Consider the following 27,862-nt stretch of genomic DNA (forward strand, 5'->3'; position numbering starts at 1 on the left):
GGGGGGTTAGTGGGGGTGTCACTAAGACTATTTCAGGAAAGTACATGAGGTTCTCCCTTTGCAAATTTATACATTGCATGAGTCTCGATTTTCTTCATATACTTCAACCAAAACAACATATTGCAACAGATTGGATGCAGAAGCAGATATGAGAATCCAGCTGTCTTCTATTAAACCAGCCATTAGGGAGATTTATAGAAGTGCAAAAACAATGCCACTCTTCTTACTAATTTTTTGTGTTTGTTTTGGAAAGCAGAGTTATGTAAACTTGTAATGCATGTTTTATTTTAAATGAATTTACTTTTTTTCTATTTTAATTTCTAAATGGTAAATATCAATAGATATGACCCACATAAATAAAAGTTCTTTGGTGTCCTCACCAAATTGTAAGTGTTATGGGGGTCCAGATACCCAAAAGTTTGATAACCTGGCAAGTCTGAGAAGACATATTGGGGTGGATGAGCAAGAGAAGGGGTGGGAGGGGTGTGACAGGAACTGATGAGGGCACTGTGTGTCTCATCTTTGGAACAGGGTTTCTTGAAAGGTACTAAAAGTGGACAGGGGAGGATGCAGTCCAGTCAACCTCATCACTTTGCTTGTGGCCTGTTCTTAACGCAGCTCTCATGGAAGCGCAATTTATAGAAAGCGATCTTAAGAAACAAGAAAGTGGAGTTTAGACTCCTAAAATTAGGAAAGACAACTGCAATTTGCTTAGTGAAAAACACTGAAGTTGCCTCTTTCCAGAATGGAAAACATTTTTGGAGTGCTGGTCGCTTTTTTTTGCCAGATGATATAAGATTTGTTAATTATTAGATTTTTGTAATACTTATTAATACATTTTTCTCTTATCTTTTGTGGTTTTTTAAAAAAAAAAACTTAAAAGGGGGTAAATTGGCAGGAGATACAGGGAAAGCCTAAATGTATTCCCCAGAAAGTATATTTTAAATTTTAACATTTACTTACTGAGAGGTGAGACCAGCAGAACTTCCTGGGTCGAGCGCAGACTTGAGGAACTTTCCATCTTACAAGAGGATTCTAAAACACATCAATCAGCGCTCTGTAAAACGCACCAATCAGCAGAATCCTACAAGTAACCAATCGTGGGGAGGATTGAAAAAAGGGCACTCTGATAGGACAGAAACGGGCAACATGGGCGGGGACAACAAGACAATAAAAGCTGGCCACCACCAACCAGCAGCTGGGGTCCTCTTCCACATTATGGAAGTTTAGCCCTTTTGCTCCTCACAATAAACCTTGCTACCGCTCACTGTTTGGGTCCCTGTCATCTTTCAGAGCTGTAACACTCAACGGGAAGGTCTGCAGCTTCATTCTTGAAGTCAGGGAGACCACGAACCCCCTGGCAGGCACCAATTCCAGACACATTACTAGGCACTAAGCATTGTGCTAGAGAGTTTGCTGTGGTATAGGGGAAACATTCTTGACTTTGGAATGAGAAAAACTGTTTCAAACAACTTACTTGCCATGGGTAATTTATTCTCTCTCTTTTAGATAAAACATGGATAATATTTATCTCACAAGGATGTTTGGGATTAAAAAGTGATAACCTATGTCAATAGGACAGCATGGTGCAGTGTAGGTCTTCAATGAATAGCATGGAGAGTGCTTACAAAGGGCAACGATAAAATCTAATAAAAATAAGACGTTGTAGACAAACACTTTAAAAACACAGGGCGTAAGGTATGATGTGCCAGCGTCACTACAGACGTACTTAGAAAAATGTCCTGGGGATCTATGTAAAGGAGGACTCCCATTTGTTGGAATGGGGGAAGTGCTTTAGGGAAACTGCAGCGTGATGGGCGAACCCTCCTCTCAATATATCTACCTCGAAAGTCGGCTCCAGCACTGCTGAGCATCCTGGCCCAGCTGCCCCCGACCCAGCGTGAGATGTTAAACCTCTTGGGGCTTCCAAGCCAGACTGGAGGGGCTCTGCACAAGCCTTGCTCGACTCATTCCGGGCACCTTGAGCGTGGGAGTCCACACTGCCCCCTGACCGACCAGCTGCCGCGTTGGCCGCACTAATTTGCGCCCGCCCGCACTCCAAGCTCGGCGCCGACCGCAAGTGCAGACGTGGGGGTGCGGGATAGAGGAAGGAACTCATAAGTTCTCAGCTTCAGACCATCCACGCCTCCGCCAACATGGAAGCACCTTCAGCCTCCCAACTTGTACCCACCCCACCCGCTGGGCCAGAGCCCAGGCCTCGGACAGCGACCGAGCTCCTCCACCCACCCCGCGCTCCAGCCCCTGGGCATCCAGCGGTCGGCGTTCGCACGCTCTCTCATCGATTGGCGCTGCCTTGCTCCTTGGGCTCCAGTCGCGGGGAAATCGGCCCCAGACTTGGAAAGTCCAGCGGAGCGCGGGGCGGGAACCGAGGCAGGCGGGCCAGGGGATTGCCGATCGTACGGATGGGCGCGCGCTCCGTCTGGCGAGTCGCGGCGCCGGCTAGCCCGAGCGGCGCGAGGCCAGAGTCCCGCGTCCGCCACCCCCTCGCCTCGCGCCGCCGCGCGAGCTCCTTGCCCTTGCCCCCAGGAGGTTCGCCCCGCGTGGGGCTCTCGCACCGTCCGGGGTGGGAGCAGGCGAGCCGGAGGGAGGAGAAAGGAGGGAGCGCGCGCGGGCGGCGGCGGCCCCTCCCCTCCTCCTCCCCCTCCCGCCGCCGCGGAGAGCGCAGGGAGCAGCCGGGGGCTCGGCGGCGGCGGCGGCGGCGTCTACCCCCAGCTCCTCCTTCCTCCCTCCTCCTCCATCTCCTCCTCTCTCTCTCCATCTGCCGTGGTTATGGCCCGTCGCTGGAGCACAAAAGAGTCTCCGCGGTGGAGGTCTGCGTTGCTCTTGCTCTTCTTCGCTGGGGTGTACGGTAAGTGTCCGCGTCCCCGCGCCCCGCTGACCGAACAAAGCTGAGGCGACCCGGGCCCTCGAGGCCTCCAGGACTGGGGTTCCCCTGAAGACTCCGGCGGAGAGCCGGGCTGCCGGCGGGACAAAGACCGGCAAGGGGGTGGATGTGGCGGAACGGGTGTCCCCACACGGAGATGCTTTCCTCCACTCGCCCACCTTCAGACTCTCGGGTGGTGGAGAGGGGCTGGGGGTCCCGGCCGGGAGGGCCCCGGCGGAGCGAGCGGGTGGCGGGAGGACTTCCCGACCTGCGCTGGAGGGCCCCCGCGGCCAGCTGCTCGAGGACCCATAGCCCGGCACAATCCACACACAAAGATGTATGACTGTGAGAAAGCAGAGGAGGTCGCCCCCGCCGCTGCCGGGACGGTCCGCCCCCCCGCCCCCACCCGGGGTTAGGAAGTTCTCTCACCGGTGAGATTCCCACCGCACCAGTCCTTTCCCTACCCGAGTCCCTGAGAAGGCTCCCTGCTGACTTCTCCCCACCCCTCCACCTCGCGGGCAAGGGCTCTGCCGAATCCGGGCGTGCAGGATCCTGTTGGTTTCCCGGGAGCAGCACGCGGGAGAAGGCCAGAAAATAGTTTCCAGCCCCACCTCAGTCTCTCGCTCTTAGGGTGTCCTGGCTCCCAGTTCAATTGTAATTTCATCCATCATCGTCCGCCGCTCTGGTCACTGTTACTTTATTCCAGTCGATGGATCGGGTTAAGAGAAGGCTGAAGACTGTGTGAGGACAGCTTTGTATTGCGTTGGGGTCTGAGCAAGAGCTGAATGGAATTAATTGCAAAGAACATTTATCTCTTAAGATAAATGAGTTCCACTTCTGACTTCACCGTTCTTAGTTCATCAGTTAAACACATTGAATAGGTATTTCAGAGAGCTCAGTTTTAACCTTTCCTTTTTGGAGTGTTGCTTTGATTTCCTCAGAAAAAGAATTAGAAGTTATCATTACTTTGGTAAATTTTACTTATAAAAAGTCTAAGTCATTTGCCACAAACACTGATTTGACTAGTATAATGGTGGTGGTAGTGAGGTTTAGTCAACAGCCAATTTGTCAGCAAGTATTATCTTTTGAACGCATTTATCTACGGAATTGAATGTGATGGTGGCTTTTGAAACCTGGCAAGTGACACTAAATGAAGAATTAATGAACGTAATTGGGCATTTACCGACAGCCAAGAAATAGTAGTCTTTTTGGTACAATTCAGGGTGTGTTCCTCCCGTACCTGATTAATAGTATTTTTGTTTGTTTTGGTGAGGAGAGTGGTTTGGTCCATTTTTTATATAGAGGTAATTGCCAAAGGTGTGCTTGTGTGGGACCAAAAACCCAGTGCACGACTTTTGATAGTTAGCTGCTTCAAGTGGCTGTGATCCCTGCTTGCCTGATGACTTGTGGGTTTGGGTCTACACCAGAGATCAATAAGCTATTATGTTGTTTCTTCTGGCCTGAAGGTGGATATAGTTCTGCTCTAGGTTTGGTATAATGGCCCAGGAGAGAGAAGAAATTGAGAGGTATCTTTAATTTGGGGTGATTAGGATTGTCCAGCTTTGTCCTTTGCTATAATAAGAATTGAATTTCTGTGATGTCTGATCAGAATAGATAAATAAATGGGCTCTTCTTTCATTAAAACCTGTGTCATCAGTGTTTGAACTACAAGTCTTTTGCCTCGAGGGATAAGAGGCTGTGAACCCCTTAATTTGTTTTGGTGCATTCTTTAGTACTTGTACACAAAGTGACTTTCTGGTGGGTGCTTATCAAAGCTTTATCTTTTTGGAATTTGTGTTCAGTGAGGAATTGTTAGTAAGCAAAGACTAAAACTCCTTTTTCCAACAGTGTGGGCCCAGATTATAAAACCAGCAGGTGATTATGCCAAAGGTGGTTGTCTCAAGCCACAGCAAGTTTCAAAGTGTAAAAAAAAAAAAAAGGAGGTAGTGAACCAGGCAGAACATTAAACTGTATCAGCAGAGATTAAAGGGAACCCTTCACCCTGGAACTGAGAAATCCTCTTTATAGCTGCATGTTTTTTGTCCTCTTCTGTCTCTAACCATGTGTGGGTTTATAATAGTGAAAAAGGGCTATAACAATAGTATGGGGGATGTGGTTCTGTAACAATAGCGGGAATTCGGTAACTTAGAATATATAGTAGTTGTAATGGGTAGTGGATGCATCCTGAGAAATAGCTATCGTCTTGAACCTCTTAGAACAGATACTAGCTGTAATTTGTGAAACTGTCCCCTATACAGTAAAAAGTGTGTGTGTGTTTTAAATAGCTTCAAAAAGAGTTAGGTCTATTAATGAAACTGAATATTCAGAATCGCTGTTAGCAAAGAAAAGCAGGTTGATTGGCCAATATTTGGGGAATTCCAATATTAATTCTTCACAGAGTGACTCTTGAAAATGAAATGACTCTAAGGTGTGCTTCAGATTTTTGAAACATTTCACATACATAAAAACTTTTTTTTTTGTTTATTTTGGTACTACTCTCCAGATGACGATTTTTATGGGCTCTGATATGTGACTGTTATACTTCCAAATTAACTTGTCTGAATGCCAGTCTTACCTGAAACTCTAAATTGTAATCTAGAATATAAAGTTTTCCAGAAGTAGTTGTTCAAGGACCTGTAATTATCTTTCAGGGGCTACTGTATCTTAACTGCATTCAATGTGCCTAAGAGTTAGGAGGAGAGACTAAAGGTTGACCTCTGCCACCTTTGGAAGTTTGAAGGGATAAAAATGTCAGTAGTGACAACCACAAGCTTTGCAACGCGTTGTCCTAGGCTTACTGTAAGAGGAAAAAGTACTTTGTCATTTTTCACATAGGGATGTCTGGCTTTTACAAATCTATGGGAGTTTCCAAAACCTCTGTCTCCTAGTCAGTAGAAGCTGTTAGTCTTGCTCACCTCCTAAACCACAAGTTGGTAATTCTGACAGTTCCATTGCTTTATCCTTTCCACTTCTGTTTGTCTCCCAGATTAGTGTTTCCTAACTTTTACTCAAACCTACCCTTAAAATACACATTGCTTAGGGTACTATGTACATAGAGAAAAAAGTTAATGAAACCATACTTTTACTACCTGTGCACTCAGATGTTTTCTGTTTATTCCTCCTCTTTCTCACCCTTCCCTTCTTCATTTGCTGGTCTGGACTCATTAAATTAATTTTGGATCCACTAATAAATTGCAGTCCTTAGCTTGAAAAACACTACCCAAAATGAAGCCTTAAAATGTAGTTTAGAGGCCAGGCGTGGTGGCTCAGGCCTGTAATCCCAGCACTTTGGGAGGCGGAGGCAGGTAGGTCTCCTGAAGTCAGGAGTTTGAGACCAGCCTGGCTAACATGGCGAAACCGTCTCTATTAAAAATATAAAAATTAGCCAGGTGTGCTGGCGCACGCCTGTAATCCCAGCTACTCGGGAGGCTGAGGCAGGAGAACCTCTTGAACCCGGGAGGCGGAGGTTGCATGATTGTACTCCAGCCTGGGTGACGAGTGAAACTCTGTCTCAAAAAAAAAAAAAAAAGTAATTTAGAGTGTTTGTTGTTTGTATATCATTTTACAGTAACCTTGAAGAGTTGCAGATGGTTATTTTTTGGTTACTTGCTGCCAGAGCATTTGATAGCTGTAGAACTGTTCCTAGCATATACTGATTGACTTGTGATAAAATTCATTTTTAAACTGGTTTTCAGCTTATTACAGTAAAGAGTCTTTACTGTTCTCAGTAGTATTCTAGATGTTGTGGTAGCCTAAAATAATCCTTTTACTCTTGCATATATGTAATGGATGAATCTTTTCCCATGAATTTTATGGAATGTTCAGTAGCACTTAATAACTGGTTTAAGGGTAGACAAGAAATTCCAATTTTAGAAAGGTTATAGAAGTAACTGAAACATGAGGGAAAAATCTAAACCAGATACCAATTACTTCTTACAAAGTCAAGTTTGATTACATAAAATATGTTGAATAAAATTGAATTAATTGCTTAACATAAACCCTTCCTTGAGTTCAGAATCTAAATTATATCCATATCCTTGGGAGAATATGAAGGTAGGCAGCACATTCCACAAAATTCTAGGTGGTTATCAGGCAGAAAGTATTAAACAAGCACTGTTAGCTGTATTCCAGATACAGTATGGAGGAGATTTGAATGATGTATAGTAAATGATTTATAAGGTTCCTAGAAAGTAAAATTTCTTTTGAAGAACATAAAAGGGATTTTAGCCTGAAAAGTGAGCAGCAGTTAAAGAAAACGTTAAGATTTACTTTTGTAGTTAGAAAATTTAAAGCTGGCCGGGCGCGGTGGCTCAAGCCTGTAATCCCAGCACTTTGGGAGGCCGAGACGGGCGGATCACGAGGTCAGGAGATCGAAACCATCCTGGCTAACACGGTGAAACCCCGTCTCTATTAAGAAATACAAAAAACTAGCCGGGCGAGGTGGCGGGCGCCTGTAGTCCCAGCTACTCGGGAGGCTGAGGCCGGAGAATGGCGTGAACCCGGGAGGCGGAGCTTGCAGTGAGCTGAGATCCGGCCACTGCACTCCAGCCTGGGCGACAGAGTGAGACTCCGTCTCAAAAAAAAAAAAAAAAAAAAAAAAAAAAGAAAATTTAAAGCTTATTAAATTATTAAAGGTGCAAGAGGACCTTTTTGTGTGTCTGATATGAGATGTTGTCTTTTTTTTTTTTTTTTTTCTCTACACTTTACCAGTGATACCACAATTTAAGGGGTGAAAGTTCAGTAGAAATATACGTGAAATATACGTGAGAATTATATAGATTTAAGTAAATATAGAATATTTTTATTTTAAGTATTAATCCTGTTCTTGCTGCATGTCTTTATAAGAAGAGGAAGGTTGTTCTAAATATAGGAATTGGAAGTTGATGATCTCTAATTTCTAATTTACCTTTCTTTTCTGTGTTTCTTCTTTTCTCCTTATCACTCCCCCCTTTTGGAGAGAGTTAAGTGATAGTTGCACATTATTTAATTCCCATTTTCTAAAATTTAGGATTAGATCCTGCAAATACAAATTACCAATGTATCTATTCAAATACATGTCATCAGAGTCTCTTCTTTTTAAGTATATATAAATATATTACTTCAATACTGTATCAGCTTGGGGGATTCTCACTGTCTAAGTTATAGAAGGGAAGGAAGGAAACTAACATTTATTAAATTAAGTTCGATAGCATTTATTTACTTACAAGTACTTAATACTTATATTGAAAGATTCGTGATTAGTCTTTATTTATTGCCAATTAATCTTTAGTAGGTCTTATTTGGCAATCCTATCAGATACATATTCTTTTTTTTATTTTATGAAAGAGAACATTGAAACACAGAGATATTGTGACTTAACTGAAGTCAAACCACTATGAAGTAGTAGAGTCAGGATTGTAGCCTAACCCTGGCTGTTGCTTCACTCAGTTCATTTAGCAAATATTTATTGAGCCCTTGCTTATGTCTAGCACTGTGTTAGATAAAACCTGATGCACATAGTTTCTGCCCTCATGGAGCTTATAGTCTAATGAATAAGTTGTAATAAGTGCTCTCACAGAAACAAACACGGGGCAGAGATAGTGAGTAACAGGCACAGAGTAATTAGGGGAAGACTTTCTGATGAAGGGACATTTATGAGACCTAAAGGATAGCTATAGCTAACTGTGTTATGGTTGGGTAAGAGAGCTTTGCATATGAGAACAATGCACGAAAGGCCCGGGATCAGGAGAGAGCTGATAAGTTGCAGATAAATTAATAAAATCACTGTAACTGGAGCATAATGGTTATAAGGGAGAGCGACAGGGTGAGATTAGAGTAACACTTAGAAACTCTGGGCTTTAGAATCCATGGTAAAGAGTTTAGGTTTTATTTTAAGTTTAACTATTCAAAGGATTTAAGTGACATCACGTGATTTATGTTTTGAAACAGTCACTTTTGCTACTATGTGGAGTATTGTTGTGAAGTGGGAAACAGTAGAGATGGGATGATCAGTTAGAATTTGACTGTAATCCAAGTGAGAGATAACAGGAGCATGGACCAAGGTAGTAGTAGTGGAGATAAAGGCGTGTAGATTGCCCTTTTGATAGAGAAAAGGGGATTTTTCCCCTCTTGCCGTAAGAAGGAAAGAAGAAAATATTGATGCAAGTGTGTTTAGGTCTGTAGGTTTTGGGGTGGGAAAGTGGACATTACATCTGATTGTTCTTATTTTCTCAAAGTAATATGACATGAGATCATCAGTGAAGAGGAGGAATGAGAATTTGAGGGTGATTTTTGTTCCCTCAATTCAGTAGAACAGTTTGGACCCTTAGCAAGTTAGATTTCTGTTACTTAATCTAGAATAGAGAAAGCTATGAACACTATGCATTAAGATACATTGCGAATAGTTGTACAACAGATGACAGGAAGAGATGGACTTAAATTACAAGGGGAGGAACCTTAAGAAGGTTACTGTGGAGAATTCAGTTCTGAGGGCAGTCATTTTGTCAGTGAAATAAGTATAGAACATAACTTTTTACAGTGTTTTAAGTGTATTGCAGGCAAGAAGCAAAGGGTGGGGCAAAAGATGGATTTCCAATACCTTTTTGCTTAAGTTAAATGCTTTCTGCTAAGCTATCAATAAAGATTGCTTTAGAAATCAGATTGTCTTTGGTAGAGTCAAGAATATATTAAAAGATGGGTGAATTTCAGAGCAGATTTGGAAAAATTGAGCTTTTATCTCTTTTTTTTTTTGATCATGTAGCTTTACAGAAGATACAACTTTGGTAGGTACCAAAACTTCAAAGTAAATAAAAGTGACAGAACAGTTTTCTAATTTTCCTCTTACATAGTTAATAACTCATTTACTTGCTGGTATCAGTTTGGTGAAGGTGTGAAATTGTTTTATGCTCATGTGTTGTCATTGAACGAGACTAACTTGATACCTACGTTTAGTTCACTTACATTTCACTTTTTAGAGAAATTTAAAATGGTGCTAATCTTTTAATATTAGGATTAAGTGGAGCACAATAGGATGTTTAGTAGTTGGAATTTACCTTTTCAAATATAAGGAGTAAACCTTTCATAATGTGACTTAATTTCATTAATAGTTAAGGCATCTTTATACATATATTGGAGAAAACATAAGAATCATCTTTGTATCTGATATATATTGAAGTAGAATTGTTTCTTGAAATTATTATTGCCTGTAAAAGTTTTACCAAGAGAATACAGAACACCTATACAAAAAATGCCATGACTAGTTCTCAAAATTACTGTGTGAGGTAGGTATTATTAGAAGAAACAGAAGCTTTGAAAATAGTAGTTTTGCCTAAGATTCATGTCTCTCTACTGCTGTGCTCTTTGTGTAGAGGCCCATTATTTTTTTTTTGTCTACATTATTGTAACAGCCCCCAACTAGTCTTGGCTCTAGTCTTGTCCTGATTGAATCATATCACACCTAGCAGTAGCCAGAGCGACTTATCTAAAGTACAGATCTGGTAATACAACTTTCTTGCTTAAAACCCAACAGCAGTTCCCTGTTCTTAAAATATAAATTTAACTCACTAGAGCTTTCATGATCTGGCTAGTTTCTTTTTTTTCACTTTTAAGTTCAGGAATACATGTGCAGGTTTGTTATGTAAGTAAACTTGTGTCATGGGAGTTTGTTGTACACAATTATTACGTGGGGGTTTGTTGTACTCAATTATTAAACAATTTGTTGTACAGATTATTTCATCACCTAGTGATATGCTACATCATATCTAGTGATATCTGTACAGCATTTCACACCTAGTACACAGTAGTTATTTTTTCTGATCCTCTCCTTCGTCCTACCCTCCACCTTCTGATAGGGCCTAGTATGTGTTGTTCCCCTCCTTCTATGTGTCCATGTGTTCTTTCTCATCATTTAGCTCCCACTTATAAGTGACAACATGCAGTATTTGGTTTTCTGTTCCTGCATTTGTTTGCTAAGGATAATGGCCTCCAGCTCCATCTATGTTCCTGTAAAGGACATTATCTTGTTCTTTTTTATGGCTGCATAGTATTCTATGGGATATATGTGCTACATTTTCTTTATCTAGTCTGTGATTGATGGGCATTTAAGTTAATTCCATGTCTTTGCTATTATGAATCAGTGCTACAATGAACATAACACGTGCATGTGTCTTTATAATACAACAATTTATATTCCTTTGGGTGTATTTCCAGTAATGGGATTGCTGGGTCAATGGTGTTTCTGTTTCTAGGTCTTTGAGGAGTCGCCACATTGTCTTCCACAATGGTTGAACTAATTTAGACTTCTGCCAACAGCATACAAGCATTGCTTTTTCACCACAACCTCGCAAGCATCTGTTTGGAATTTTTAATAATTAGCCATTCTGAGTGGTGTGAGATGGTATCTCATTGTGGTTTTGATTTGCATTTCTCTGATGATTGGTGATGTTGAGCTATTTTTCATATGATTGTTGGCTGTATATATGTCTTTTTTTTTGAAAAGTGTTCATGTCCTTTACCCAGTTTTTAATGTTTTTTTCTTGTAAATTTGTTTTAAGTTCTTTATAGATGCTGAATGTTAGATTAGTTTGTGTTTTTTTGTTTGTTTGTTTTGTTTTGTTTTGTTTTGTTTTTTTGAGACGGAGTCTTGCTCTGTCACCCAGGCTGGAGTGCAGTGGTACAATCTCGGCTCACTGCAAGCTCCACCTCCTGGGTTCATGCCTTTCTCCTGCCTCAGCCTCCCGAGTAGCTAGGACTACAGGCACCCACCACAACGCCCGGCTAATTTTTTTTTTTTTTTTTTTGTATGTTTAGTAGAGACAGGGTTTCACCGTGTTAGCCATGATGGTCTCGATCTCCTGACCTCGTGATCTGCCCGCCTCGGCCTCCCAAAGTGCTGAGATTACAGGCGTGAGCCACCTCGCCCAGCCTAGATTAGTTCTTTATAGATGCTGGATATTTTGCAAACTATGCGAAAATATTCTCCCATTCTGTAGGTAGCCTGTTCACTCTGTTGACCGTTTCCTTTGCTGGACAGAGGCTCTTCAGTTTAATTGGATTCCATTTGTCAATTTTTGCATTTGTTGCAATTGCTTTTGGCATCTTTGTCCTGAGATCTTTGCCTATTTCTGTGTCTAAAATGGTATTGCCTAGCTTGTCTTCCAGGGTTTTTATAGTTTTGGGTTTTACATTTAATAAGTCTTCAATCCATCATGAGTTAATTTTTGTGTATGGTGTAAGGAAGGGGTCCAGTTTCAGTCCTCTGCATGTGACTAGGTGGTTACCCCAGTACTATTTATTGAATAAGGAATCCTTTTCCCATGGCTCATTTTTGTCAAGTTTGTTGAAGATCAGATAGTTGTAGGCGTGCTGCCTTATTTCTGGGTTCTCTATTGTGTTCCATTGGTCTGTGTGTCTGTTTCTGTACTAGTACCATGCAGTTTTGGTTACTGTAGACCTGCAGTGTAGTTTGAAGTTGGGTAGCATGATATCTCCAGCTTTGTTCTGTTTGCTTAGGATTATCTTGGCTATTTGGGCTCTTTTTTGGTCCTATATGAATTTTAAAATAGTTTCTTCTAGTTCTGTGAAGAATGTCAATGGTAGTTTAATAGGAATAGCATTGAATCTATAAATTGCTTTGGGCAGTATGGCCGTTTTAACAATATTGATTCTTCCTACCCATGAACATAGAATGTTTTTCCATTTGTTTGTGTCATCTCTGATTTCTTTAAGCATAGTTTTGTAGTTCTCCTTCTAGAGATCTTTTACCTCCCTGGTTAGCTGTGTTTCTGGGCATTTTATTCTTTTTGTTGCAGTTGTGAATGGAATTGCATTCCTAATTTGGCTTCAGCTTGATTGTTGTTGGTGTATAGGAATTTAGTGATATTTGCACATTGATTTTATATCCTGTGACTTTGCTGAAGTAGTTTTCAGCTTAAGAAGCTTTTGGGCTGAGACTATGGGATTTTCTAGATATAGGATCATGTCATTTGCAAACAGGAATAATTTGACATCCTCTCTTCCTATTTGGATGCCCTTTATTTATTTATTTTGCTTGATTACCCTAACCGGGACTTCCAATACTATGTTGAACAGCAGTGATGAGAGAGGGTGGCATCCTTTTCTTATGTGAGTTTTCAAGGGTAATGCTTCCAGCTTTTGTCCATTCATTATGATGTTGGTTGTGGGTTTGTTTGTCATAGATGGCGCTTTTTTTTTTTTTTTTTTTTGAGATGGAGTCTCACGCTGTTGCCCAGGCTGGAGTGCAGTGGCCGGATCTCAGCTCACTGCAAGCTCCGCCTCCCGGGTTCACGCCATTCTCCGGCCTCAGCCTCCTGAGTAGCTGGGACTACAGGCGCCCGCCACCGCGCCCAGCTAATTTTTTGTATTTTTAGTAGAGACGGGGTTTCACTGTGGTCTCGATCTCCTGACCTTGTGATCCGCCCGCCTCGGCCTCCCAAAGTGCTGGGATTACAGGCTTGAGCCACCGCGCCCGGCCGCGCTTATTATTTTGAGGTATGTTTCTTAATACCTAGTTTACTGAGAGTTTTTAATATAAACAGGTGTTGACTTTTATCAAAAGCCCCTTCTGCATCTGTCAAGATAATCGTGGTTTTTATCTTTAGCTCTCTTTATGTGATGAATCACATTTATTGATTTGCACATGTTGAATCAACCCTGCATCCCAGGGATAAAGCCTACTTGATCACGGTGGATAAGCTTTTTCATGTGCTACTGGATTCTGTTTGCCAGTATTTTTTGAGAATTTTTGCATTGGTGTTCATCAAGAATATTTGCCTTATGTTTTCTTTTGTTGTCAATAAGTTTTTTGTTTTTGTGTTTTTGTTTGTTTTTTTAAATACTAAAACCTCCATCAGGTTTTGGTGTCAGGATGATGCTGGCCTCATAGAATGAGGAGCAATTTTTTTGAATAGTTACAGCAGGAACAGTACCAGCCCTTCTTTGTACATCTGGTAGAATTCAGCTGTGAATCCATCTGGGCTTTTTTTTGGTTGGTAGGCTATTTATTACTGACTTAATTTCAGAGTTTGTTATTAGCCTGTTTAGGGAATTCAGCACTTTTTTTCCTGGTTTAGTCTTAGGAGGGTGTATGTGTCCAATAATTTATCCATTTCTTCTAGATTTGTCTAGTTTATGTGCATACAGGTGTTTGCAACATTCTCTAATGATTGTTTGTATTTCTGTGGGGTCTGTGGTAGTATCCCCTTTGTTGTTTCTGATTGTGCTCATTGGAATTTTCTCTCTTCTTTATTAGTCTAGTTAGTGGTCTATTTTATTAATTTTTTCAAAGAAACAGCTCCTGGATTTGTTGATCTTTTGAATTGTTTTTTGCATCTCAGTCTCCTTCAGTTCATCTCTCATTTTGGTTATTTCTTGTCTTTACTAGCTTTGGGGTTTGTTTGTTCTTGGTTCTCTAGTTCTTTTAGTTGTGATGTTAAGTTGTTAATTTGTGATCTTTCTAACTTTTTGATGTGGGCATTTAATGCTATAAATTCCCTTTTAATACTGCCTTAGCTGTGTCCCAGAGATTCTGGTGTGTTGTATTGTTGTTCCATTGGTTTCTAAGAACAACTTTTTTTTTTCTTTTTTTGAGACGGAGTCTCGCTGTTGCCCAGGCTGGAGCACAGTGGCATGATCTCTGCTCACTGCAGGCTCTGCCTCCTGGGTTTGAGCCATTCCCCTGCCTCAGCCTCCCAAGTAGCTGGGACTACAGACACCCGCCACCACGCCTGGCTAATTTTTTTGTATTTTCAGTAGAGACGGGGTTTCACCATGTTAGCTACAATGGTCTCGATCTCCTGACTTCGTGATCTGCCTGCCTCGGCCTCCCAAAGTGCTGGGATTACAGGCACGTGCCACCGTGCCGTCCTGTTTCCAAGAACTTCTTGATTTCTGCCTGAATTTTATTATTTACCCAAAAGTCATTCATTCAGGAGCAGATTATTCAATTTTCATGTCATTGTATGGTTTGTAGTGAGTCTCTTAGTCTTGATTCCTAATTTGATTGCACTGTGGTTCAAGAGATGGTTTTTTAGGATTTCATTTCTTTTGTATTGCTGAGGAATGTTTTGCTTCGGATTATGTAATCAAGTTTTAGAGTACGTGCCATCTGGCAATGAGAAGAATGTATATTCTGTTGTTTTAGGGCAGAGAATTCTATAGGTATCTGTCAGGTCCATTTGATCTAGTGCTGAATTCAGGTCCTGAATATCTTTGTTAATTTTCTGTTTCGATGATCTAATACTGTCAGTGAGGTGTTAAAGTCTCCCACTATTATTATGTGGGAGTCTAAGTCTCTTTGAAGATCTCTAAGAACTTGCTTTATGAATCTGGGTGTTCCTGTGTTGAGTGCATATATATTTAAAATAGATCTTGTTGAATCGAACCCATTACCATTATGTAATGCCCTTCTTTGTCTTTTTTTATCTGTGTTTTAAAGTCCGTTTTGTCTGAAACTAGGATTGCTTTTTTCTCTTTTCCATTTGCTTGGTACATTATTCTCTCTTTATTTTAAACCTATGTGTGTCACTGGATGTGAGATGAGTCTCTTGAAGATACCATACCAATGGGTCTTTGTTCTTTATCCAGCTTGCCATTCTGTGTCTTTTACTTGGGGCATTTATTCCATTTACATTCAAGCTTAGTGTTGATATGTGTGGATTTGATCCTGTCATCATGATGTTTCCTGGTTATTTTGCAGACTTGTTTATGCAGTTGCTTTATAATGTCATTGGTCTGTACACTTCAATGCGTTTTTGTAGTGTCTGGTAATGGTCCTTCCTTCCCATGTTCAGTGCTTCATTCAGGAGCTCTTGTATAGCAGGTCTGGTGGTAACGAATTCCTTCAGCATTTGCGTGTCTGAAAAGCATCTTATTTTTCCTTTGCTTATGACACTTTGGCAAGATATGAAATTCTGGGTTGGAATTTCTTTAAGAATTTTGAATATTGGCCCCCGGTCTCTTCTGGCTTGTAGAGTTCCTACTGAGAGGTGTGCTGTTAGTCTGATGGACTTCCCTTTGTAGATGACCTACTCTTTCTCTCTAGCTACCTTTAACGTTTTTTCTTTCATGTTGACCTTGGAGAATCTGTTGATTATGCGTCTTGGGGATGATCTTCTTGTGAAATATCTTACTTGAGTTCTCTGCATTTTCTGAATTCGAATGTTGGCTTCTCTAGCTAGGTTGGGGAAGTTCTCATGGATGACATCCTGAAGTATGTTTTCCAAGTTGGTTCCATTTCCCCCATCTCTTTCAGAGATACCAATGAGTTGTAGATTTGATCTCTTTACATAATCCCTTATTTCTCAGAGGTTTTGTTTGTTCCTATTCATTCTTTTTTCTCTATTCTTGTCTGACTATCTTGTTTCAGAATGCCAGTCTTCAAGCTCTGAGATTCTTTCGTCTGCTTGGTCTCTTATGCTGTTAATACTTGTGATTGCATTATGAAATTCTTAAAGTGTGTTTTTCAGCTCTATCAGGTCGGTTACATTCTTTTCTGTAGTGGCTGTTTTGTCTGTCAGCTCCTATATTGTTTTCTTGTGATTTTTAGCTTCTTTGGATTGGGTTTCAATGTACTCCTGTAGCCCAGTGATCTTTGTTACTATTCATATTCTGATCTCTGTTTCTGTCATTCAGTCATCTTAGCCCAGTTCAGAACCCTTGCTGGAGAGGTGATGTGGTCATTTGGAGGGAAAAAGGCACTCTGGTTTTTTGAGTTTTCAGAGTTCTTGTACTGGTTCTTACTCATCTTGTGGGACTGTCTACCTTCAATCTTTGAGGTTTCTGATCTTTGGATTGTTTTTCCCCTTTTATCCTATTTGATAACTTTGAGTGTTTGTGGTGTAAGGTGGATTCAGCTGACTGGCTTCATTCCTGGAAGATTTTAGGCGGCCAGTGCTCAGTTCCCAACTCCTAGACTACATGCTGTAATTCTGAGGTACTTGTATTGGGCCCCAACTTTGTTCTCTGGCTCTTCAAGGCTTCAAAATCAACTACGCTGGATTGGGGGGACCAACTTGCAGCACCTGTGGCAGAGTGCTAGCAGTGCCAGGGTGTCTGCCTTCCTGTGGGTGTTCACCACAGTGGTGGAGACAGTGCAGCTGGGCAGGGTGTCAGGGACCCCCTGCTGGTAAACTGGAGGTGATGTTGGCTTGGGGCTCTAGTCACACTGGAGGTGATGGCTTGTGGGCAGGGCACTGGCGGATCTGGATTCCTTCTCTGTGCTCTGCAAGCAGGAATAATCATTCAGGGGCAGGGGATCTGGCTAGTTTTTATCTTTCTGCCTCATCTTGGTCATTCCCCTTAACCCCTGCCCTTCCCCCTCTCCCACACCATGTTCCTGCCATACTTGTGACTTCCAGCCTTTATACACACTGCTCCCACTGCCTGCCTTATTTCTTCCTCCACCACTTTCTTCTCTAAGCTAACTCCTGCTGTCCTTCAGTTTTCTTCCCATTGCTGCCTCTTTTGGGGAGTCTTCCTGGTTCCTCTAAAACTAAGTGCCCTTCTTAGAAACATCTCAAATATATAATGTGAGCCTCAAATGTAACTCATATATGTAGTTTTGAATTTTCTATTAACCACATTAAAAAAAGAAACAGGTGAAATTAATGTTAATATTTTAAAACTAATATATCTAAAATACTATCATTCCAACACATAAACAATAGAAAGTAATTATTAATGAGAAGCTCTGCATTATGTTTTTCATGCTCAGTCTTCAAAATCCAGTGCAAATTTTATACTTACAGCCCATCTCAGTTCAACTAACCACATTTTAAATGCTGAAAGCCTCTTGGAAAACAGCGTCTATTAAAGCTGTATGTAAACATGTCCTGTGGCCCAGCAGTTCTGCCCCTAGATATGAACTCAACAGGTACATAATGTATGCCAAAAGACATGTACAAGAATATTCATAGCATCCTTATTTGTTATAGTCCCAGACTAGAAACAACCCCTATGTCCATCAGCAATAGAATAGATGAATAAATTATGGTATATTAGCATATGGTAATTCTGTTTAGCAGCAGTTTCCAAATTTTCGAGTCGCAGGACTCCACAGTTATTGAGGAATCCAAAGAATGGTTTTTATATAGGAGCTATATATGTTTTTAAGAATATTAGGAATTAAAATTGAGTAATTATTAAAATATTCATTTAAAATGACAATAAGAAACCTATTACATATTACTGTAAATAACATGTACAATAAAAATATGTAAAATGACAAATAACTATATTTTCTAACACAAACAAAAATTTTTTTGAGAACAGTGGCATTGTCTTAATGTTTTTGCAATTACCATAGAGTCAGAGTTATATGTAAAACATATTTAGTATAATGCCAGACAATACTTGTTGAATAAATGAATTAATTTATCTATAAATGGAGTAAATTACATTTATGTGATTCCTAATGTTGAATCATTTTTGCATTCATTTATAGGCCATACCAACTTGCTAATGATAAATTTTAATCTGCTAGAATACATTTACTGATTTTTTTATACTTTGCATTTATATTTATGACATCAGTCTATTGTCAGTCTTAGCTTTCTTCTGCCCTCTACCTCTTTTTTTCCTTCCTGTAACCTAACCTCCCTCTCTTCTGCTTGATTTTCGTATGTTAATCCATTCTTTTAGATGCACTTACAATCTTTTTTTTGTTGTTGATTTCAGTGTTTAGAAGTAGTATAAAAGATTGTAGTGTTCCAGTTATTATTATTTTACCTTTTAAGATTAGAAAAGGAGAGGTGATTGTTTATGAACTGTATAGGTACTGTAATAGGAAAGCAAAAATTAACAGTTTTGTACTAATAAATGCTGGGGGGAGAAGTGTTTTCATTCCTAGTATGTTTCAACTTTATTCCACTAAGCAAGATAATACAGATGAGCCTATAAGAAGTAGATCCCTTCTTATGCATGGGCTTTGGGACTAATTAAGCCAGTAAGAGACCTCAGTGGAGATGGATCAATTCCATGAGAAGTGGAACTCACATCTGAAGGCAGGAGCTGTGTGGGAGGTAAAATGGAGATGCTAAATGAGGATTGAGCTCAAGTCAGGGGGTAGGACTCCTGTATTCTGTCAGTTGGGTACATCCAGTTTGTGTGGATGATACTTTAGGACCAAACTAATTTGCTCAAAAAGTAGCAGACATAAAGTTAACCAGAATATGGCTCCAGTGCTATCTAAACTATGATCTAGTAGTGTACTAACATGATTACGTGTATATAAAAGTATTTGCCCAGGTACAAAGGATGGGAGATTAAGGAGAACCTACTACTATCGGTGCTGCTGGAGTGGATCACTACACAGGGGCTAGGAGCCATATGAAAAATACAAGGGAGTATTAAGAAATTGCATAAATTACATTTGTATACAATTCAACTTCACATTATTTTTTCCACCACGTAAGAATAAGAGTCTGAGTGTTTGATTTGATTGCTGTATGTGGGTGGGTTAGAGAGAATTAGAATCAGAATACATGATTTATCTCTCGTCTTTATTTTATTATTTTATTTATTCTTTTATTCCCTCATCTAAGTAGGGGGCTAGCTACAATAAATGGAAATTATGTTTTTTAAAGGTTTATTAGAACTCTAAAAGCATATGTGCGTGATGCCTTTGGGGAAATAACTCTTTAATTTTTAATTCCTTCATCCTTGAGTCAGCTTTGCTAATTTATATTAAATTATACGTTCTAGAACATTATTTTGCCTATATTTCCATATTTGCTTTAAGGTTGTAAATAATATTGTTTTAAAAATATTTTCTACATCTGTGATTATATCACCATAGCCATTCCTAATACCTATCTGTCTCTCTTGTCTGTCATTCTTTTCTTGAACAGACTTGTCAAAGGTTTCTTTATTTTAGACGTTCTTCTCAAAGAACCAGCTCTTGGTTTCATGCTGTACTGCTTTCCTTGTTTTCTATTTTATTAATTTTTTTCACTATTTCTTTATTTTGTTGATTTTTGTAGCTGGTTGTTTATTTTTAAATTTTGTTTTAGACATTATACAGTAAAACTGACTCTCTTTTTTTCTGGTGCAAAGTTATATGACTGTTAACACATGTACACATTCATATAACTACCACTAAAATCAGAATGTAGAACAGTTCAGCATCCCAGAAAACTCTTGCCTGTTCTTCCTTTATATTCACAACCATGTTCTCACCCTTAATCTGTGACAGCCACTGAGATGTTCCTAACCATAGTTTTTGTTTTGTCTTTTTAAAAATGTCATATAGATGGAATTGTCCAACACATAACCATTTGAGACTGACTGCTTTTACTCAGCATAGTATCTTGGAGATTCATGCACATTGTTGCATCAATCAGTAGTTTTATTCCTTGCCGTTGTATGGATATACCACAGTTTATCAGTTCACCTATTGAAGGACATTTCCATTGTTTTCAGTTTTTGGCTATTATAAATAAAGCTTCTACAAATATCTAGTACAGGTTTCTGTGTGGACATAAGTTTTTATCTCTCTAGGGCAGTGGTCCCCAACCTTTTTGACACCAGGGACCAGTTTTGTGGAAGACAATTTTTCTGCAGACCTGGTAGGGAGGGAGGATGGTTTTGGAATGAAGCTGTTCCACCTCAGATCATCAGGTATTAGATTCTCATGAGGAATGCCCAACCTAGATCCCTTGCATGTGCAGTTCACAATAGGGTTCGCAGTCTGCCACCAGGAGGTGGACCTCAGGCGGTGCATTAGTCTGTTTTCTGACTGTTGTAAAGAACTGCCTTGAGACCGGGCCATTTATAAAGGAAAGTGGTATAGTTTCTCACAGTTCAGCATGGCTGGGGAGGCCTCAGGAAACTTACAGTCCTGGTGGAATGTGAAAGGAAAGCAAGGCACCTTCTTCACAAGGTGACAGGAAGGAGAATGAACACAGGAGGAACTACCAAACAATTATAAATCATCAGATCTCATGAGAACTCGCTCACTATTATGAGAGCAGCATGGGGGAAACCACCCCCATGATTCCGTTACCTCTACCTGATCTCTCCCTTAACACGTGGGGATTATAAAGATTAAGGGGATTACAATTCAATATGAGATTTTGGGTGGGGACATAGGCAGACCTTATCAGGTGGTAATGCTTGCTCACCCACCACTCACTTCCTGCTCTGCTGCCCAGTTCCTAATAGGCCACGGACTATTACCGGTCTGCAGCCTGGGGGTTAGGGACCCCTACTTTAGGGTAAATACTTAGGAGAAGAATTGCTGGGTCCTAAGTTACACATACGTGCTTAACTTTTTAAGAAACTACCAAACCATTTTCCAGAGTGACTGTATCAGTTTGCATTCTGACTAGCAGTGTGAGAGTGTTCCAGTTGCTCTGCATCTTTGTCAGTACTTGATATTGTTAATATTTTTGTTTTTGTCATTCTAGAAGGGATATGGTGGTAGCTCATCTGATTTCATTTGTGTTTTTTAACGGCTAATGATATTGAACATCTCATATACTTCTTTGCCATCTTGTGTGAAATGTTTTAAGTTCATTACTCATTTTTAATTGGGTTGGTGGTTTTTTTGTGTTGAGTTTTGGGAGTTCTTACATATATTTTTTCCCCTCTGAATCTGTAGCTTGTCTTTTTATTCTCTAGACAGTGCCATTGGCAAAGGAGAAGTTTTAAAATTTGATGAAGTTCAACTTGTCAGTTTTTTATGAGTTGTTTTTTGTGTCATTTCTAAAAGTTCTTTACCTAATCCCGGATCACAGAGGTTTTCTTCTGCTTTTTTCCTAAAAGTTTTAGAGTTTTATGTTACACGTTTAGATCTAAAGTTCATTATAATTTATCTTTTTAAAAGGTATGAGGTTTAAAAAAGAGGTTCAGTTTTTGCATATGGATAACCACCAACTGTTCCAACCCGAGGAATCACCTCTTCTATTTGATCACCTTGAGGTTGGTCTTCTAATTTTTTAACATCTGCTTCCGCTTTAACCATAGCCAGCTTCTCATGTTCTGTATACTTTCTATGTGCTGAATTTTCAAGGATTTGCTCAAGAATATCAAGAATCTTTGTGTACAATATTCTCAGCCTCTCTTATGGACTCTTGCATACAGCCAATCCCACAAGGCCAGTGGTCTTCAGCACACCTACCACGACAGTGCCAACAAGCCAATGACCTGCCATTTTTCTTGAAGTCTTTAATCAGGCTGAATTTTATTTTGCTGTGTTCTCTCTCCCTCCTCTCCCCCTCCCCTCCCCCTCCCCTCTCCCCTTCCCCCTTCCTTCTCCCTCTCTCCTACCCCCAGCCTCTCTCCCCACTCCATCTTTCCCTTCTTTCCCCCACAACTAAGAAACATGTATGGGTTGTGTGTATAAATATATTTGTTTTTTGTTGTTGTTTGTTTGTTTTCTGAGACGGAGTCTCGCTCTGTTGCCCAGGCTGGAGTGCAGTGGCACAATCTCAGCTCACTGCAAGCTCCTGCCTCCCAGGTTCACACCATTCTCCTGCTTCAGCCTCCAGAGTACCTGGGACTACAGGCCACCACACTCGGCGAATTTTTTTGTGTTTTTAGTAGAGACGGGGTTTCACTGTGTTAGCCAGGATGGTCTCGATCTTCTGACCTTGTGATCCACCTGCCTCGGCCTCCCAAAGTGCTGGGATTACAGGCATGAGCCACCGCGCCTGGCCTGGGTTGTGTATATATGTTGCGGATACACAGCTAAAACTGTTTTTTTATTTTGCCCTCACACTTGAGTAATGGTTTGACTGGATATGGAATTCCAGGCTTTAATATTTTCTTTCAGAATTCTGTGTATGTTATTTTATCATTTTGTAACTTTTAAGTTACCATTTTGGTTCTCATACCAAAGAGTTGTCCTTTTAGAAGTTTGTAATTTCCTTTTCCTATTTAGAGTTTATAGTTTTCACAAGTATGTGTCTGTGTGTGTATCTCCAGTCATTATTATTGTTTGCTATTTGGCAGACCATTTTATCTGACCATGTTGATATTCTTCCAAAATACTTATATGTGTATATGTCTAGTTGTATGAATATATGCACACATACGTATTTATTATGGGTATATGTGCACATATATATGTCTACACCTGTATATGTGTTTTAAATCCCTTTTATCCTGTAAGTTTCCTCCATTTGGAACTTCTATTAAGTGTAATATAATATTCATAATACCTAGCTTTTTTTTGGTCTCTTAGGTTTTTATATTGTTTTTATTCTATAATTTAAAGATTCTTCAGTTTAGTCTTCTAAATTATAATTTGTCTGTAATACGTCTATTTATGAATAATTTTTTTTTGTTTCGACAGAGTCTCACTCTGTTACCCAGGCTGGAGTGTAGTGGTGCGATGTAGGCTCACTGCAACCTTGACCTCCCAGCTTCAAGCGATTCTTCTGCCTCAGCCTCCTTAGTGGCTGGGACTACAGGCGTGTGCCTGGCTGATTTTTGGATTTTTTGGTAGAGATAGGGTTTCACCATGTTGGCAAGGCTGGCCTCAAACTCCTGACTTCAAGTGATCTGCCTGCCTTGGCCTCCAGGATTACAGGTGTGAGCCACCACACCCAGCCTAATTTTCTTTTTTTCGTAACGATAATTTTGTTTTTTTCAGTTAGCTATGAGGAGCTGATTTGTATCTTTCTCATCTTCCCTGATTACTCCCTTCCTGCCCTGTCCCCTACTCTCATCCCTACACCTGAGAATATAAGAATTGTGGGTCCTTTCCTCAGAAAATAATCCCCCTGTGTGCATTCACAGAAAATTTTGTACATAATGCCTGATTCTAGAATGTCTGAAAGCTCATTTATGACCTCTAGATCCTTGCTATTCAAAGTGCTGTTGTAGAAACAGCTACATTGGTCCTGTCTGGTAGCTGGTTAGAAATGCAGAATCTCAGGGCCTGTGCCAGATACCAAATTGGAATCTTCATTTTAACAAGATCCCTTGTGATTTATTTTATATTCAAGTTTGAGAAGCACTGTGATAAGAGGTTAGAAACCTCTGTGGTGTATGTGATATATATGATTTTCCTGTTGTGTTACCATTTACATATCTGGAATATCATCTACAACACTTTAAAAAAAAAATCATGACTCAATCACCAAAATTGTAAAGTAGAAATATTTTGAAGTAGTTACAACATAGTATAGTATTTGAATAGCAAGCTATGCTATATGAAGTAGCAGGACTCAAGCAGGGACTGATGTATACACTCATTCTTGTCCAAACACCTACATAGTGGTTACTATGAGCCAGGCAGCATTCTAATCACTGTGTGTTTGTTTATGTATATGTGTGTCTTAGTCCATTTGGAGTGCTATAACAAAATACCATAGACTGAGTGGCTTATAAAGAACAGAAATTTCTCACAGTTCTGGTGGCCGGGAAGTCCAGCATCGAGGCACTGGCAGATTTGGTGTCTGGTAGGGGCTCACTTTCTGATTCATAGACAGTGTCTTTTTGCTGTGTCCTCACGTGGCAAAAGAGGCTAGCTAGTTCTTTGGGGTCTCTTTTATAAGGACACTAATCCCATTCTTGAGGGCAGAGCCCTCATGACCTAATCACCTCATGAGGTACAAAGACTCCACTTCCTAATACTATAACCTTAGGAGTTAGGATTTCAATCATACGAATTTGGGGAGGGATACAGATATTCAGACTCTGTGAATGTATGAATGTATATGTATTTATTTACACAGATTCATTTGCTTAACAAATGATAAACATATGAATCTGTGTAAATAAATACATATACATACATCAGCTTCGATACTATTTCCATTTTACAAATAAGGAAGCTGAGAAACAAAAAGATTAACTATCTTAGCCAAGGTCACATAATTAGTAAATGGAAGATCTAGGATTTGAACCAAGATAGCATAACCTAGAATCTGTGCTCTTAACCATTACATTATATTGCTCTTTTATAGTTGTACTTGGAGATCTCCGTAAACAAAACGCAACTCAAAAGCAAGCTGATTAATTCCTTATACATTCACCTTTTAAAATTTATTACTAGAACTCATCTGCTTGTGGTGCTGATAGATGAGCCAAACATGCTGGATCATTAATTCTTTCTGAATTAGTTTTGGTTTGCTATTAACTGAGATTTCTACATGGCAAGAAGCTAGATTATTGGATTTTACACTACCTACCCTCAAGGTTTGATATAAGGTTATTAAATAACTTATGCAAATACTTTCTACATTAAATGTTAATTTTCTTCCATCTCCAGTAGATGGACAAAAGACAATTTATAGAAACAGTAATTGGATGGCTAATAAAATTAGAACAAAGATTAACTTCAAAAGCAGTCAGAGAAATACAAATAAATACCACCTGTTAATTTAGTAAATATATAAAAATGAAACTATTTTATCAAATGTTCAATAAAGACATAAAAATAAAAATGTGATTAGTGTTTAATGAAAGGAGCATTCATACTTGATAAGTAGAAATGTTCATCTTTGCTGATGGGTTTGTTGGTATTATTTGACATATCATGGTCTTCTTTTCCTTACCGCTTTTTTCCATAAACTATTTCCTAATTTTGAACATTAAATTGTTTGCAGTTTTGTTCACATAATGCTGTAATTAATATGCTTTTATCTTTGTTTGAATTTTTATTATTTATGGTTTATAAAAGTGGAATTACTAGGTCAAAGGTTGGAGTGTTTTCCAAGCTCTCATTAAAAATAATATCTAATTTGTATTGAATGCTTACCGTGTGCAGTCATTGCTCTAAATGCTTTACATATATATGAACTCATTTAATCTTCACATCAAAAATATAAGATGGACCCTGTTTTATGTTTTACAGGAAATTGAGCCACAGTGGAATTAAAATAATTTTAAAGTCACACAATTAGAGCCAGGATTTGTTTTCCAGAAAGATTATACTACTTTAAGCTTCTGCTTGTAGAATTTGAGATTATCTGCCCTCTTATGACCTCCCCAGTAAAATGTTCTGATAATTGCACAATAGCAGTGAGCACAACTAGAACCTCTAAATACCATTCCTCACTGGAAGAATCCAAGGGTCATTGGATGAATGACTGATTTCCATTCTAGGGTAGAAAATACAAGAGAAACTAGGGATATTCTGTTGTATCAGAAGGCAAAGAAGCTACACAAAGACTAGTATTTCCAGCCAAAAGGACACAACGGCCAATAGAAAGGGGGCTCCCAGTGACCAAAAGATGAGAGAACTTGAACATGATAAAAGAATATAATGAAGTCAGTTGGTTGAAATGCACTGAATTTATAAAAACTCCTTGGTGTATAACAATAGATGTGTAATAAGGAACACACACACACACACACACCACTACAACAACAGTGAATTACTGGATACAGTAAAAACAAATAAGCACTAACTCCATACTCTGATAACAAGCAATTATGAAGAAAGAATTAAACATTTATCCTTTTTCTCTGTATGAACTCTGGTTATAGGTTAAGCAAATAACCTTATTTGTTGAGGGAAACTTCTTTGCAGAATTTTAGTTAATGAATGTGGAAGTAATGGCAGGATTAGAATATCGTTTTGCCAACCCTAATGAAATAATTTATTCAGGCTATGATCATCAGTGGATAAAAACATTAGACATACGATCATGTGGGAACTTCTCAGTGGAGGAATCAGTCTGCCCTACCTGGACCTATTGCTTAATCTCAGTTTTATGAAAAGTAGGGTAAGGAGATAGTGTATGACTTCTGTCACACGTATGAAACATACAGCATAAGCTCTGAAGTTTTCCAGCCAAAAATGTTGAGCCTGTGTAAAATTAAGATCAAGTTTCTGTAGCAAGGTTTGGCAAAACATGGCCTTTCAGTCAAATTCGACCTAATGACTGTTTTAATAACATTGTTTTGTTTTGTTTTGTTTTTTAAACACAGCCACTCTGAATCATTTACATATTGTCTAGCTGCTTTTGTGCCGCAGTGACAGAGTTGAGTAGTTGCAACAGAAACTGTATGGCCCACAGAGCCTAAAATATTTACCAGTTTGGCCTTTCACAGAAAAGGCTTCCTCATCCTTGAGCTAGATGAACCAAAGTTAAGTGACATCAGAAAGAAGCAACACCACAGAATATGGGCCTTTTACAGGACTGCTGATCTAGCTTCTTTAACTAGTCAGTGGTATGGAAAATGAAGGAGTATCCCTCTAGGCTAAGAGGGACTTAAACACAGCAACCAAATGCAATCTCGAGACTGTTTTGATCCTGCTTCAAATAAGCAAACTGAAAAAAACAGGAGACAATCAGGAAAATCTGATTATTGCCTGGCTATACTGAATGACATCAAGATTTATTATGAATTTTAAGTAGTACCATTATAGATAGGTGGATAACGTATTTTGAGAGAGATGTATGTTGAAGTATATGGAGGTAAAATGATATGTGGCATTTACTTCAACATACTTCACAAAAACAAAAATATAGCAAAGACACATTAATCTCAAGATTCTTTAATGTCAAGACTTACATACTTTATACTGTATCATCATGCCATCATTACTTTCTATAGTAGGTTTTAGTGTTGCCTCCTAGGTTGCTGTGCAAAACAGCTACCAGCCACTCTTTTAAATGCCCTAATTCCTTGGTTACTTAACACACTTGTGTGCTTACTCCTATTTCCACAATATCTAAGCACGACTGTAAAACACAATATCTAAGCGTTGTATTTGATACTTGATTCTGCTCTTCAGTAACTATGAGATTTCGTCCTGACAGGTTAATTTTTCAGTCTCAACTTCCTGGGCCTTAGAAGGGGGAATATCAGTTACTCCTGGAATTGTTTCAAAATTAAAGGATACGTTTGTTCTGTAAATAATGAAATTATTAACCCAAATGAGACCCACATATATTTTGGAAGTTATAGTGAGGGAATTGATGCATGATCTTTATAGTAAGACAGACCTAAGTTTGGATATTAGTTGTATGTGTTAGTCGTGTCCTTGAGCAAGTTATTTACTATATCTGAAGTTTAGTTTCTTCA

At 39.5% G+C, this 27,862-nt stretch overlaps 1 protein-coding gene across 2 annotated transcripts in view; it reads left to right on the top strand.

The window, feature by feature from the left end:
• Window positions 1-2,438: 2,438 nt before the first annotated feature.
• Window positions 2,439-27,862, top strand: part of LOC105476004 (LDL receptor related protein 12) — a 92,708-nt gene continuing 67,284 nt past the window's right edge. For both annotated transcript variants that reach the window (XM_011731564.3, XM_011731565.3), the window contains exon 1: window positions 2,439-2,869. In XM_011731564.3, the coding sequence (XP_011729866.1) occupies window positions 2,791-2,869 (79 nt within the window). In that variant the 5' untranslated portion in view covers window positions 2,439-2,790. The remainder of the gene's footprint in view (window positions 2,870-27,862) is intronic.

The sequence above is a fragment of the Macaca nemestrina genome, chromosome 8 (assembly GCF_043159975.1).
Source record: "Macaca nemestrina isolate mMacNem1 chromosome 8, mMacNem.hap1, whole genome shotgun sequence".
In the NCBI taxonomy this organism is placed as follows: domain Eukaryota; kingdom Metazoa; phylum Chordata; class Mammalia; order Primates; family Cercopithecidae; genus Macaca; species Macaca nemestrina.